The 16,173-nt window shown below is 45.1% G+C and overlaps 1 protein-coding gene across 1 annotated transcript in view; it reads left to right on the top strand.

Moving 5' to 3' along the window:
• The first annotated feature begins 1,845 nt into the window (after nt 1-1,845).
• LHX1 (LIM homeobox 1) overlaps nt 1,846-16,173 on the top strand; it is a 67,331-nt gene continuing 53,003 nt past the window's right edge. The window contains exon 1 of the mRNA XM_063146372.1: nt 1,846-2,043. Within this exon, the coding sequence (XP_063002442.1) occupies nt 1,874-2,043 (170 nt within the window). The 5' untranslated portion in view covers nt 1,846-1,873. The remainder of the gene's footprint in view (nt 2,044-16,173) is intronic.

The following is a 16,173-nucleotide window of genomic DNA, read 5'->3' as shown; positions in this document are numbered from 1 at the left end:
AGAAAGACAAGGGGGGGGGAAATAAGGACCCCCCCTCTTATTTCTCCTCCAAATGCCACTAACACACATTTTTTAAAAAAATATATAATATATATGTTTCCAAACCTACCGGGTGATGGGTTGTGTGTTTTTTTAAAGGGGGGACAATGGGTCGCTTCCTCTTATTCGCCCTGGTAAAAAGGGTCTCCTTCTGTACCATCCGGGCAAGGCATGGGATGCTCTGATGTGCTGTGATGTGAGGAAAGGAGGGGGCGAGCGAGGCGCGGATTGGCTAGCGGCGGCGGTGACGTAGGAGGTCACTGCATAAGGCTTCCTAGTGTAGAGAGCTGCGAACATGCAGTCTATCGAGGGGCCGGCAGAAGCTGGGGAGAGCGGCAGGAGCGAGCTGCACAGACCGACGTCCGGTGGGGGGACCCTATGTTTGGGCGAAGGGGCCATCTCCCCTCTCCCGAGCCGCGTCGCCTCCTCCGGCAGCGCCCAGCAAGCAAGAACCCGACTTAAGTCTTAGAGGAAGGAGGAGGAGGAGGAGGAGGAAAAAAGAGGAAGAGGAGGAGGAGGAAGAAGAAGGGGAGGGGGGGAAAGAGGGATTTATTTTGATTCTCATGTCTTTTCTCCCCCGACTTGATGCCCTCGCCAATCCCAAGACGCCTGCACAAAGCCAGCCAGCAGTCCCAATGGGTACAGCGAGAGAGTTTTTGACTCATGGACTCATGATTCAATAGGGGTAAGGTCACTTTTTTTTTCTGTTGTTGTAATTCATTTCTTCATCATCATCATCATTATTATTATTCTTATTATTATTTTCACCATCTCAAAGGATTTTTTTAAAAATTAAATTATATCTCTCAACAAGGGGGTGAGAAGTGGTTTTGATCCGGTATCTTTTAGAATAAGACCTTTTTTCTTTTCTTTTTTTGACCTCACCCGAGGAAGAGAGACCCCCCTCCTTCCCCTCCCCATTGACTTGTAATATGAAAATATTTCTATTTATATAACAGACATCAGCTTCATCACTTCACAGATCGACCCCCCCTTCTCTGTTCCTGAAACCAAGAGGCACTCTTGACTACCCAAAGGCAAATACGCAAACACACACACACATATACAGCAACCTTTAATTTATTATTATTAAAATAATAATTTTCATCTTGGGAAGGAGGTTTTTTTTTTTAATTGCACTTTGACCTCTGGCTGTTCTACCTCAAACCTGACCGGATTTTCCCCTTTTTTTGTTGTTTTTGCTGTTCTTCATCGCTCCGTCCACAATGACAACCTTAGATTGTTTTCACTGATTCGCTGTTCTTATTATTAGTATTAGTATTAATAATAATAATACTAATAATAGCCCATGTCTTGGACTTTTTTCCTTTTTTGTAACAGCCTCGCACCCAAGGGGGGGGAGAGAAAAAGGGGGGGCACTGATAGAATTCCTAAGACTAGCTTCTTTTGGGTTCTTGATATCACCAAGCTGGCCTCATCTGGACACTGGGGGAGTTCTTGATTGTGATTTATTTATTTATTGGAAGAATTAAAAAGCGAAGGAAGGAGAGCCAAGATACTCTGGCACCTGAATTTCATGATCCCGCCAGGACCTTTCCAGGAAGATTCTCAACTTCTTCGGACAGACTGTTCCAACAGGAAGGTTTTTTAGAAGCAGACGGGGGACTCTTCTCTATTTTTCCCTCTATCCCACCTACCCCTCCGTGTTTTGTTTATTTGCTGGGGACTCTCTTCTGCCTTCATTTTTCATCTTCCTTCGACATCTGGGCAAGACAGATCTGCCATCCTTCGTTAGCGTTCCTTCTGCAAAGTTTTGATCTCCCCCCACACCCCGCCCCAAAAAAGTCACCAACCCCAACGTTAACCAAAGACAATGGTTCACTGCGCCGGCTGCAAAAGACCCATCCTGGACCGCTTCCTGTTGAACGTTTTAGACCGGGCTTGGCACGTCAAATGCGTTCAGTGCTGTGAATGTAAATGCAACTTGACCGAAAAGTGTTTCTCTAGAGAAGGCAAGCTCTACTGTAAGAACGACTTCTTTAGGTAAGTCCCAAAGCTCCTTCAAACTCGTTTTTCTTTACAGCGCAAGCCTCAGCCTGGTTGCTCACAAGTCAGTCCTACAGTGGGGATGATTACTCCTGGGTAAGTGCGCCTAGGATTTCACCTGTCATCCTTACTCCTGAGTAGATCGTGGCTGGCAGGTTTACTACTGGAATTCAGCCCCCTTTTAATGGGTTGGAACTAGGTTTTCACCTGGCACCCTTACTCCTGAGTAGATCGTGGCTGGCAGGTTTACTACTGGAATTCAGCCCCCTTTAATGGATTGGAACTAGGTTTTTACCTGGCACCCTTACTCCCAAGTAGATTGTGGCTGGCAGGTTCACTCCTGGGAATAAGGCCCATGTAACACATTGGAACTTACTTTCAGGTAAAGGTGCACTGAGATAGTTCTATTATTATTATTATTATTATTATTATTATTATTATTATTATTATTATTATTATTATTTCTTCAGCGTGGCCTCCAAGTTAACTTACCATGCCTTAAAGTCTCTCTCCTGGTTCCTCCCCGCCTCCCCCACCCAAAACCTAGGTTAGAAACCTGTGCCTAAATAAGGAAGGGTTTTCAATGCCAGATTCTCTTATCAGCAGGGCATCCATTACAGCGCCGGATGATCAGTTTTCAAAAGACAGCTTGGTTTAGGAGGACGCGTGAAGCCGCGACAGCGCCTCTCTGAGCATGTACAAAGCGTCTTTGTGTCTCCCCTTCTCCCCCGATCCGACGCCTTGGGGTGGGGGCGATTTAGAACCAAAAGGTGGGTGTAAGACAGAGGGGTGCATTGATAGCTCAGGGGGCACAGGCCGCGGAATGTTTCTGCGAGAGGGAGAAGAAACTGGGTACTGTAGAAAGTGGGTACTATAAAGAAATCCTTTGGGGGCAGATCTGGTGAATTTCGTACTGCACCTGACACATTAAAAAGAAATGTAAACAGCAAAGGAAACCGGGCATCCGCTGGGGTGGGGGTGGGGGGCAGTGGCCCTTTGTTACCGAGCAAGACGACTGTGTCACCTGTCAATCACTGTCCATCAGAGGCCTGGCCTTGAAGTGGGGGGAGAGCCACGACCTAAATAAAAACCAATCCCGCCGTTTCTCCCCAGGCAAACGAGAGAAAAAAATAGAAAGGGCCATTCTCAACTCCAAATTCGTTCAGGGACCTTATCTTTGCGGGCATTTTCCGAGATGACCCAGTTTCTTTTAACAAAGTCACACTTTCCCTCAAACCATTCCCCCCCCACACACACACACTCATATCATCCTATCCCCATAGTTTCCTAAAACAAAGAGAAGACAGAAGTAAAAAGAAAGAGAGAAAGAAAATAGTGGCATCTTTTTGAGGGCGGGGTTAAAAAATTAAAAGGGGAGCATTTAAAAATGAATCTGGTTGGAAAGCAAAAGAGGCGATTAGCTATGCAACCTTAGGTATGTCTACTCAGAAGTAAGTCCTAGCGACTTCAACGGGTCTTACTCCCAGGTAAGTGTGGGCAAAAATGCAGTCTCGAGGCTGCAAACACTTACTCATAAGGAGGGAGCCGCTTACGTCCGAGTAGAGAACAGCTTTAGCCGGGTTTCCTCTTAGTCTTTACCTCCCCCTAGGATCGTTTTCTTGGGGGTGTCTGTCGCTTTAGGATGAACATTAAAACCCCTCGCTTAAAGATCAAAGGCAGTTTTTAAAACAAAAACTAATACTGACCTTGAAATGGGGAAAGAAAGAAAAAGATCGCTTTTCCATGAAAATAACGCACACAAAACCTGACACTTTACTGGTGTGAAACTACTTTTATAATTGCGACTACATCTGATGTTAATATCGCAACCCTGTTCATGTCTACTCAGAAGTAGGTCCCGTTGAATTGAGCAGGATTTATTCCTAACTAAATCGGCAAAACCCTTCTAAGAGTTTACTCTCGGGGAAGAGTTTAAGATTGCTGTCCCGATAAAATATTCTTCTGTGGTTTGAACAGTTATATGACATGTTTTAAGAGTTTATATATATAATACTGTGATAAATACACAGCAGGACAGTTATTGGGACATTCATAAAAGCAAATAATTAAATGTGAGGCTTTTGAAAATAATAATAATGAGGAGGAGGATGGAAGGAAGAGGAAAAAGATATTTCTTTTTCGAAGAAATATCGGCCTAAAAGTCAGGGCTAGTGTATGGGTTATGGAAATTGGGTGTGCGTGAAACGAATACTCCAAATCTGCTATAATAAAATGTAATTATATAGCTATAAAATATAGTAAACCATCAGTTGAGGGAGCTGCGCTTTCCTCGGAACACACAAACCATTATGCGCATCTACTGCGGATGATGGGGGGTGTAGACTTTAAATTACCAACTTCCCCCCCCCAAACAAAATAACATTTTTTAGAACAGGTTTCTCCAAAGAAAATAATCTGAAAATAGATTTTAACATCCCAAAAAAAATCTCAAAAGAGCCCAGCCAGAATTTATCTTTTCTATTCCTGCCATCCGCAGACACGCAAGATCTCGGGGAGGGGGGGAGTACTTATTCCTTCCCACTAAATCTCAGAGAATGAGGCTGCCATGCTATGCACGCCTACTCGGAAGAAAATCCCATTGAGTTGAATGGGAGGCTTAGTCCCACGTAAGTGTGTCTCGGAGAAATAGTCGGACCTATCGAATCCAATGGGATTTATAACTTTCTAGCAGAGATACGCAAGATTGTACTGTTGTTATTTTTTTAAAAAAAAGTGCTCAGTTTATGTTGGATCATGGCCTTAGGGATCTTTGGTTGTTCGTTCGTTTGTTTGTCGTAGTCCCACCACCACCTTTTATGGCTTTCTAACCACGGGCTTCTTTCGGAGGTGAATTTTGTTGATATAGACATCTCTTGCTGCGTGAGTTCGGGTCACACATTCACAAATATGTGCTTGATTTCATTCTGTCGCTTCCGAAACCGGGCTTTGTGTATTCGGGAGAAACTCCATAGAAAATCGCACATATGTGTATTTTTTAAAAAAATTAAAAATAAATAAATAACCGAACTTCAGGCGCAGAAACTGAGAAGGGAGTAGCGTTTTCTAGTGGGGGTGTCAGCGTTAAAATGCTGTGGTAAGCATGTCCTGGGGTGGGGAGTGTTGTTTCAGAGGGCAGATGTGAGGATTGGATTTGAATACGGAAAGGCGTTTGCTCCGGAGGAAACCGGGTGTTGTGTGCGTGTAGACACCGCCAGGCAGTTCACACCTTAGAAGGACAGGTGCAACTTGAAATGTTGGTCGCGCTGGGTCTGAAACGGACCCATAACCCCTGCGCGCGGAGGGGGGGGTTGTGTGGGTGTTTGTGGGGTGGGTGTGTTTTAATTTAACTTGCCAAAACTGGAAGGGAAGAAAAGGAACTAGATGCTTCTTCAAACTTTTTTTAGGGGGGCAGAGAGGGTGGGGGGAGCGTATAAGTTTATACCAAGAGTGAAATTGACTAGCTTTTGTCGCTGCGGTAGTGAAATTGACCAGCGCCTCAATTCGGAATCTCTCCCTGGCCAGGTAGAGTGTAGAATAAATCGAAAGGAGCCTTCGGGGTCACGTGTAGAAAAAGGACAATAAAAGAGTCAAGGGCTCCGTTTTCGTGGGCTAGTGGTAGCCCGCGACTTTATCGGATGCAAAGAGAGAAATTGTTGGTTTTAAATAGCTAGGAGCCTCTCTGGGAACGCTTTCTTAACGGAGCGTAAACGCCTATGAATAAACCCACGGGCGGATGAGGCTGCGATCCTGTAACCTCTTTCCTGGAAACTACTGAAATCGAAGAGGCTTACTTTTGAGGAGACATGCGCAGGGTTGCACTTTGGAAGGAGGGGATTTATAGCCAGCCCAAAAGAATTGGGGGTGGGAGAAGGACAGGATGAAGGGAGAAGAGAATGGAAGACGGTGATGGTAGGAAAAAAGAAAGCAGAGAGAAAAAGGAAAGAAAGGAAAAACGAGAAACAGAAAAAGAGTATGAAGGCAAAGCGATGTTATAGGCAGGTTAACCATTATCTAAAAGCAGGCTTTTATTTGTCCAGTTGCGCTTAAGTTTTCTCCCTACAAACGACACCCCCCCCCAAAAAAAAACCACAAGGTTTAGAGCTCTACACATAGGGCTGGCTTTTCCTTCAACCCCCCCCCCTAAAAAAAATCAACACACACCCCTCCCCGAATCCGTTTGGCCTTCACCGAAAAGCCGCAACCCGGCCACACACAGCTCGGCGCCTAGTCCCGCGGGACTTACTTCCGAGGAGACCTGCGTCAGTTTGTCCGGGGGGGCCCCGACGGCAGCCGCGCCTGGGAAGCCGGCTTCTTTTCTGCGCTCGGCCCTGAGCGCCTTCCTTCTCCGTCTCAAGTTTCTAGTCCTCTTGTCCGATCTTGGCAAGGGATCTTCCAAAACCCCTCTTCGCGGGACACTCGGTTTCCCAGTGGTCGAATTGGCTCGAAGAGTTAATCATTCATAGCCACCACCCCTTTCCTTTTAACAACAACCAAAGCTCTTTTCTGCGTGGGGAATAAATAAATCTGAAGTTTGATCAAAATGTATGAGTTAGGCAGGATTTCACAGCGAATCACTGGGCCCGCATCCAGTTCACCTGCACGTGTGTTCCCTGGTTCCCGTGGGCAGCTACGGGAGGACTTAGAGGAGCCCGTACACACACACACGCACGCACGCACACTGAGTCCAGAGTTTAACATTACCCCCAACTGCCCCGCTGTCCTTACAGTCAAAGCCTGCGTAAAAGCGCTAACCATTAAACTCACCTGCCGCTGGATCGGGTGGGCCTTACTCCTGAGTAAACGCGCGAAGCCTCGCGCTGCATGCCGGCTCCGGATTGACGTCGTTTGGAGGAGAGCTTTTCCTCTATCCGAAAGAAAAACGAGCCTGGTATATTATTATTTATTTATTATTCCTAACTCTCTCTCTCTCTCTCTCGACGAAACAAACGGGTTCTCGGCAAACGCGGACACGTTTCTGAAGAGTCGTGAACCCGAGAAATATATCGGTCGCGCGATCATAGGGGTGTTTTTTCAATGGCCCTTTGGTTTCGAGGGGAGATAATTAAACCAGTCCTTTAACTCGGTGTTGCTGTGCTACCTTGATTAGACCAACTAAAAGATCATACCCAAAATACTCTGGTATTCCTCCCCCGCCCCGTGAAAAAAGTGCTTAAATTTGGCTTAATCGCAACGAGTGGTGGCTGGTGGGTGCCCTGTCAGTGGGGCCCAAAATGAACCCTATCTCCAAACCGGGTTCAGTGCCTTCTATAGCTCCTTTAGAGTTCTGACTGAGACCCAGAGTGGATTCACCGCCCCACTGACATCGGAGTCACCAACCTCCACTCACCACCCCCTCCTCTCTCGATAGCTGGAAAACTGCCATCCAATGTGTGCATATACACTCCCATTTCACCTGTATCCCTCGCTCCAGATTGGATCCGGATTCGGCCATGCTCAGAGTAGACCCGTGGAAACCAAGTGGGAACCAGGCAGTCCTGATGGCTAACGTAAGTCCCTTTGGTTTCAATGGGCCTACTCGAAGCATGACTCCAAGCCGGAATAGATACAGAGACAGGCTGGTGGCTGGGATTCCGGTGGGGCTGTGAAACCATTCATTCGGAACCAGCCCCAACTCTGAAGGAACTGTCCACGGTGCTGAATCCTAACACACACACACCCCCAAAAAACCCCATGTTCAGCACCTTGGATAGCTCCTTTATAGTTCTGGGTGGTTCTGAAAGAAACCCAGAGTGGATTCACAGCCCCACCGCAATCGGTGCCACCAGCCTCCACTGGATCCACAGAAACATCAGGATAAATATAGACATAACTACCGACATATACCCGCAATACATGTGGACTCTATGTGGCTACAGCACGATATGTAGTGTCCACATATAAGCGCTCTTATCCGTGGAAAATGCAGATTGTGATCTTGACGTTTACTTGATCGCGAGGCCTGTTCGATAATAAACCTTTAATTCCCGTTTTCCTTGGAAATAGGTCGCCGGCAAAAGTAAAGTCGAGGCTTGGTCGTAAAGCCTGGTTCGGATCATATCAGTGATGGCCACGATCCAGCCCAATTTCAGCGCTCGGAGGGCTACAGTCCTGGGTGTGCCACTTGCTTCCGAGTAAAACACTGCGCCTTCCCCACACACACACGCCCTTTAATTTCAGCGAGAGGGTTTAGCGTGCAAATTTTTGCTGGGATGCTGTTTGTTCCACTTTCTCGCTACCGGGATGGACTGTGTGTGTCTACATGTGTGTGGACACATTAAAATATGAAATAATGCCCTTTTTTAAAAAAATAAAAAAAAAGAAGAAAACATTGGTAAATTTCGCTTCTGGTTCTCCCCACTCAGAGTTTCCCAGATAGCCTTCCCAATATCTTCTTTCGCGTTTTTCCATGTGTGCAAAGAGCTATGTTTATTGTTGGATCCAGGTTTTACTCAGGGTCTGACCTTCGACCAGCTTTTCCAAGCTTTGGGATTGACTTCTCTCCGCTGCCCCCTCTTCCTCCCCCCCCCCCAATATAGCTCAAAACAAAGGATCGTATCCCATGTTAATAATACTTAGAGTAGACCTAGTGGTGACAAATGAAAAACCTATTAATTTAATGGGTGTCCTTTAAGTAGGATTAACATTGAATACACCCCAGAGACTCTTAACGGGGCCTATAGGTGTGCTTACTCGCGAGTAAGTCCTACTGAGGGCTAGAGGGAAAGGAATCCAGTGGATTCTTTGATTTGTAGAGAGATGGAGAAGAAGTGGGCAGAGAAAAGCCACCCCAGTTAATGTAACTAAAAGGTTGCTTCGCTCTGGCGGCTTACTTCTGAGTAATTCTGCTTGGCGTTGGGCTCTTTTAAGCCTTTGCTTTCTGCGCCAGGCAAGGTCACCTCGGCATCAGCCCTTGGAGGCCGGAGGTTTGGTGTGACAGCCATGTCAGCCCGGATGCTGCAGTCTCGAACCCGGGGCTGCAGCGATACCAAACGGATCTGCCCTTTAGTAAATCCAGCTCGCTCAGGGGGCTGCCTCCTCTGACACTCAGTAACTTTTCCAGCATCTCAGGTAGAATCAGATCTGCCCGTCTACTCCTACCTGTCTTTTCCACTGGCAACTCCCAATCGAAGGGGGACTAGCCATGTGCAAAGTCACACTACACACACCCATCCTTTGTGCAAATCCCCAGGGCCGTGGTTTTTTGGTTTTGTTTTAAATTATTATTATTATTATTATTATTACATTTATCTATCCTGCCTTTTCTCCTCTTGCAAGGAACCCAGGCTGGCTCCTCCTCCTCTCCATTTTATCTTCACAACAGCCCTTTGTGGTAGGTTAGGCTAGAGGCAGTGGTAGCTAGACCTAAGGTTTATCCCAGGATTGTCCTTGGGTCAAACCTGTTCATCTAAGTGCCACACAGGGCATCCAGCGCTCAGGCAGGGACGAACCTGGGATGATCCTGGGATAAACCTTAGGTCTAGCTACGGCCAGTGACTGGCCCAAGGACTCGAACCCGGCTCTCCAGAGTCCTAGCCCAACATTCTAACCCCTACGCTACACCAGTTCTAGGGAGAGCAACCTCGCAACTCCTCATCCTGCCTTCCCTCTCCAAGCCAAAGCGATCTTTTTGGCAAAACGGAAGGTGTCCCTTCCCCTTCCCCTTCCCCAGCCAAAATGAATCCCCTCTCCCCGATTCTGCTTGCATGCTTATTAAGGCGCTGTTCATCAAAAGTGTCCCAGCCTCTAAAAGACAGAAGTGTTCCTTCACACACACCCCATTCTGCCTCCAAATATGCCTTGTCCTCTTTTTCCAGGTCAATTGCACCACACAGCACAGAATTTTTAATCGTATTGTTTTATTAAATTCCAAAGAGAAGGAGCTGAGATCACTAACGCTGAAGATGACCATGGTCCGTGTTCATTGACTATAAGCATGAAGCAAGGGGAGAGACAGAATGGCACAGATAGACTCTGGGTGTACATCTGTGGCACATGCACGGGCATGTGGGCTGCCGAGAGATTTATTTATTTATTAAATACAGCAAGCAGCTGCTAAACCGATCACATAAAAAATACGTATTATTATTTATAACATTTGTGCATGGCTTCCCAATGCAAAAAAAGAAAAAGAAAGCCATCTCAAAGCAACGTGTAGACACACATGATACGGAAATCCATGATTAATATAATCCAATGTATAAATTGCAGTCACCACAATAAATACCATAAAAACATAAATACTATAAAAACATAATCTAAAAATGTTGCGATATGAAAAGTGTTCACCCACAAATACACAAAATCTGCCCCCACCTCCACCCCACTCATCTTGCTCCCACAGCCCAGCATGAACATCACAAAAAGTAGCACACAACAATTGGGTCATAAACTAATATCCAAATGGCTGGAAATAGCAGTATGTTTTTGCCTGGTGCAAAGTGTTCCATAAACGTGGGGCTATTGTACAAAAGACCCATTCCCAAACTGTGGGGGGGAATCACACAAAGAAAGGTGTCAGGGACCAGGTAGGTTCAGACAGAGAGAAGCAGTCCTTAAGGTCTTGGGATCTCCAGCCATGTAGGGCTTTAAAGGGTTAAAAAATCCAGCACTTTAAATTTGTCACTGGCAACCAGTGCAGGCTTATATGAGTGAATGTGCACACCTTGCACATCGCAGATGGCCCATAGGGCTGAAAAGATGGTCACCCCCAATATATAAATTTGGGGAAAGTTAAAATAGCTTTCTCTCTCTCTCTCTTTCTCTCTGTGTGTATGTGTACAATTCCAATCAACTGTATCTTAAAGACCGGGTACACAGAAGCATGGATGAAGAGAGGATTGTGAAATATAGGGAGATCTAAAAGACAGTGGTACACTGAGATTTTATAGATGTAAATAATTGTATTTTATTAATAATCTTTTGCCGTTTTACATGCTGGTATTATTAGGTCCTGGCTGGGTAGCAAATCATTTCTTCTTCTTCTTCTTTTAAAATGTGACAATATATCATCATCATCATCATTGTTATTATTATTCATCGTCATTCAAAAACACGGTATGCCCCTTCTGATTTGCCAGACTGAAAGAAACTTAGGATAACAGATGCTTGACTGAAAGACCGCTAGGACTACTAAGAAGATGACAATGGCAATAAATAAAGATGGCTGCAATCCCACACTTAACTGGGACTAAGCCTTCTTGAACACCTCGTAGCTTATTTCTGAATAAATATGTGTGGGAAAGGAAGAGAACTGATGTAGAGTTTTAATGCGGAGTTGAGGGACCAGAGCTCACTTTCGCTTTCTCCTGCATTCACCTGTTTCAAATCCAAAGTTCCTCCTCTCATCCAGAAGATGGAGAGATTTTCGGATTGTGTAAAATTCTTCTAAGAAAACCCAAACAAACCTGAAACCTTCTGAATAAATATGGGTGGGATTGCGCTGGAAGGGAATTTAGGTAGGATTTGAGTGTGCACACACAAAACAATCTTTAACGGCCTTTAATTTTTTGTGGTGCGTCCTCTCAGCAACCCTGTGAGGTAGGCCATGATCCATCTTTTAGAGTGAGGCACCAGGCTTTCTGTGTCCCCAAATCCCCTGAAACCCAAATTCAATTGTGTAGGGCAGCTGGCTAGGAATGATGGGCTTTGTGATCTGGAGGTCACCAGGTTGGGAGTAGGGTGTGTAAGGCTGGCGTGAGTTGTGTAAACCCCTTGGGGCAGAGACTTGACTTTTGCTCCACGGCGTACTTGATTCCACGCTGATGGCATAACCTCTCCGCCAGTCCTCCTCGACAGTGGCTGGCAGCACAGAAAGAAAAAGAGACAGCGATTGCTCAAGGGATATCTCTGAAGATGATTTGGCATCTTCCACTACAGACAAGTCATAGCGCAGGAAAAGAGTCTGGGGCTAATTGCTCTTCTTTGAATGGGACTTCCTTCCAGAGCAATTTCTGAAGCGCCTAAAACCAGTGAGCAAGGTCTCTGGATAGGAGATGGTGTTTTTAATTTTTAAAACGTTCATCACATCGGCATCCCTCTAAGGAGCACAGGGCTGTAGGCCTGGGTTGCCTGCTTGCTTCATTTAGAAACATTATGTGCTGCTGCTGCTTTTTCCTGTATTTCTGTATTTATTTATTTATTTGTTTATTTATTTATTTATTTATTTCCAGTCTGCCCAAAAGCCATCACGGCAGCGTGCAAGAACTGAAAACAATAAAAACTGTCAACCATAAAAACAAGAACGTTAAAGACAGTGAAAAAATATTACTTTTTTTTTTTAAAAAAAGTATACGTTTTAAAAGATGTGTCTTTATACCCTTTGCAAAGGCAGCTTGTATCAATGCATCCTTTCTGTCTTATTTTTAAATACATTTGATCGACAGGAGGCAGCAGGTCAGATGCACGCGGCCTTTTATTGTGTGGTGTGTGTGTGATTTTTTTTTGCTTTTAAAAGATGTCCTCTCTTTCGACAACGCAGGGGTACTTGTCCCCAAGAAAATGAGTTTAGCACTGTGGCAGCGGTAGCAATCTCCATGTCATTTCTGCTGCCGTGGTGACGCCGTGATTTAAGCGAGTTTAAAATGCTAAAACTGTACATGCCCAGAGTCTATATATGGTTGACAACAGGTTTATTGTTTTAATTTTTAGTTTTTTTTTTGCTCTGATGTATCAAGAATTTAGAAGCAGCTGAAAAGCATACCACGGCATTTGGGGGGCGGGGAGAGAGAGGGAGAGAAATGAATAGCTGTGTGCTTCACAACTGAATTAATACACACAGCTGTCTAAAAGCTCCCTGCCCCAAAATAAGATCATTAAGTTCAGGGTCTAAACTTACTTTGCTGCCCCTCAGCTTGCAGAATCTAGGCCACCAGATCATGTAGCACTGATTCGGTACCAGCTATGTTGGGTGCTTGGCTAGGGTGACCCTATGGAAAGGAGGTCAGAGCTCCTGTATCTTTAACAGTTGCATAGAAAAGGGAAATTCCGCTGGTGTCATTTGTATGCCCGCGGCACCTGGTGAAATGCCCTCATCGTGACAACAGTTAAAACTCCAGGAGCCCTGCCCTTGTTTACATCTGGTCAATAGGGCAGGGCTCCTGCAGCTTTAACTGTTGTGATGAAGAGGGCATTTCACCAGGTGCCGCGTGCATACAAATGACACCAGCTGAAATTCCCTTTTCTATGCAAATGTTAAAGATATAGGAACCCTGTCCTCCTTTTTATATGGTTACCCTATTGGCCCAATTCAAAGTTCTGGCCTTTAAAGCCATGAACAACTTGGAGGCTTATTTGTAAAAACACCTGCACCTCAATGTACTTCCTCAGGCCCAAAATTGGCCACCGAAATCCTGCTCACATACCCATCCCTATGGTCCATGAGACAGGCGGGACAGTAGAACAGGGCCTTTTGCGGGGTAGCCCCATCCTCGTGCAGTATCCTAGCAATGGGTACTTTCTGACTGTTTTTAAATGGGACGGGATGTTCCAGGCTGATTTGAAATGAATGGATGCCCATTTTTATTCTATTAAATGGAATCTGGTTTTGTTTTTCTTTTTGATGTTGAGTTGTTTGTTTGTGTGTTTATTTTATTTTGGATCCACCCAATAGCAAGCACTATTGGACTGGGTTACAAATAGTTAATAGAAGAACATCCGATGCAATGAAACGTTTTGTTTTGCTTTCACTCTTTGGGTTATTTTAAATATTTTATTCTGCCATCCCTTTCACTTTTATTTTATAGGTCACTGGATAGTCTCCAATCTGCAATATCCAAGATTAGTCTAACTGAAGTCCTAGTCATTTCAATGGGTCTACTCTTAGTAGGACCAACACTGGATGTGACCCCTTGTTTTGCATTTTTATCTTCTGAACTGCCCCAAAAGGCAGTGTAAAAAAAAAAGCATAAAGGACATAAATGCATCAGATGTCAATAAAACCACAATCTGAAACTTAAATAGTTTCAACATTATGACATTAAAACAGCATCAGTTGAAACAATATGGAACAGCGCATATTTAAAAAGCAGTTTGGAACAACAGAGTTTTGGGGGATCTGTTTAAAAGCCAGTAAAGTAAGGGTGGGCTATGCATATCTCCCTAAGGAGAGGATTCCACAAACATGGAGCCAATATTGAAAAGGCCCTACACCCCATGCCAGCCAATCAAAACAACCTTGAAGGTGGTCACGCAGGCCCAGCCTCTCAAAGCCCATCGAAGCTCCAGGCAGGTTCATAGGGTTACAAGGATTCCTTCAAATAATATGGAATTTAAGGCTTTAAAGGTCATTGCCCACACTTTAAAATTGAACCCAGATGCAAAAGGGTAACCAATGCAACTGGTAGAGTATATGTGTTATATGCTTGAACTGCTTGGCACCACAACCGTCTCAATAAATGCATAGGTTAGCTAATAAGAGACTAATAATAGCAGCAGCAGTATTGTCAGCATTAGTATTATTAAAATATCTTATCTACCAATGCCATGTTTTATAGAGCCTTTCTACATGTACATTGATGGTGCTGTATAAATAAATAAATAATAATAATAATAATAATAATAATAATACACTAGGCATTGACTGTGCGCTTGTGATTGCTTAGTCATGGCCGTTTGTGTCGTCTTCCAGGGCTACTCCCACACTTTACAACCGTTATCGCATCTTTTTTTTTTCCTAAAGAGGAAAATCTGATATTATTTAGAAATGGCAGAATGAGGGTCTGGTGTAATCGCGCATTTCCACTATACCACAGCACCATCTAGTGGTTGTATAATGAAACATATAGAAAGGCAGAGGGGGGGGGGAACCATAGAAAGGCAGAAAAAGCCCAGAAAAAAGAAGGTAGAAAGGGTCTGCTCTTAATTCCGCAGAGAATCCAGAAGCAGATGCCTCGGTAAAGGTGTCATGTAGAAATGCCCATAGTGCAATGTAAGCCGAAAGGACATGCACTTTTGCCCCCTAGGAATTTACCATATAAGTTTCAGCAGTGACGGAAGTAAGAAAGGGAGAGGCCAGAGTAAGTAGTAGGGTCGCCAACTTTCTTTACCTGTCTCCGCTCCTGTGCTTTTTATCATGTTGCAGATGGTGGCAGATATTAGTGCATTGATTGATTGATTGATTGATTACATTTCTATGCCCAGGCAATTCGCAAGGATTAATGCCGTGAAAAGCACTTTCTCCCCCCGCTTAGCTGGCAACTCGAAAACAAGTGGATATATCAGTTGGGTGGAGAGAGAATGATTTGCTCAGGGCCGGGGTGTTTCGCTTCATGGCAGAGTGGGGTGATATGAACCCAAAGATCTCCCCAGTCCTCCTGCTCCTCCTTCAGGGACCCCTCCCCGAGTGGTGCCGTCAGGGTCGGACTTTAGCCAGTGAAATCGCACACCCCTCGCCATCTAGAAAGGGAAGGGAGCATAAGACCTTTCAACCGACAATCTAAAATCACCCAGGCCCTTCTACACCTAAGGGTTATCCCAGGAAAATGGAGGGGTCATCCCTGCCTGCTTCCGGGATCCCCTGTGTGTCATTTGGATGCACAGGGACGATCCTGGGATACTGTCCCGCTTCCCCACCACGTTTTTCCGCTCCCCTTTAGCAAATCTCTGTGCTCTTGCGGAATTTGGAAGGTTCAAGAACCAAAGCTGTCCTGGTGTCCACCTGGAGCGGCACGGTGCAAAAACAGAGCGATAAATTTCCAATAGATGCAGCTCCCGGAGGTCAGAAATTCTTTGTTCCGTCCGTCCACCCCCACTAGCTTTGCCTCGGAAAAGTATTTCGATTAAGCCCGCAGGCGTGGAGGATTTATTTTTTATTTTCATTTTTTTTTTAACAGTGCCTAGCAACTCATTACGGTATCGCATTATGTTATTCTTCCCTCTGCATCCCACATTTCTTGTAAGGAGCTAAAGATTCACGCGCCTTCATTTCCGCACGACAACCCTGCGAGGTAGCTGAGGCTAAGACGTAGCGGCGGGTGACGTGGGCCACCCCAATTCTAGTCCAACAGATGTTTTGGACTGCAACTCCATCAGCCCAACCAGCATGGCCAATGGCCAGGAATGCTGGGTGTTGTAGTCCTAGCTGTGTATATTTATTGTTTTATATTGGTTGTATGATTTTATCTGTACGCC

The sequence above is a fragment of the Elgaria multicarinata genome, chromosome 22, assembly GCF_023053635.1.
Source record: "Elgaria multicarinata webbii isolate HBS135686 ecotype San Diego chromosome 22, rElgMul1.1.pri, whole genome shotgun sequence".
In the NCBI taxonomy this organism is placed as follows: Eukaryota; Metazoa; Chordata; class Lepidosauria; order Squamata; family Anguidae; genus Elgaria; species Elgaria multicarinata.
The sequence above is the reverse complement of the archived record's forward strand: the minus strand, read 5'-3'. Positions and strand labels throughout refer to the sequence as shown.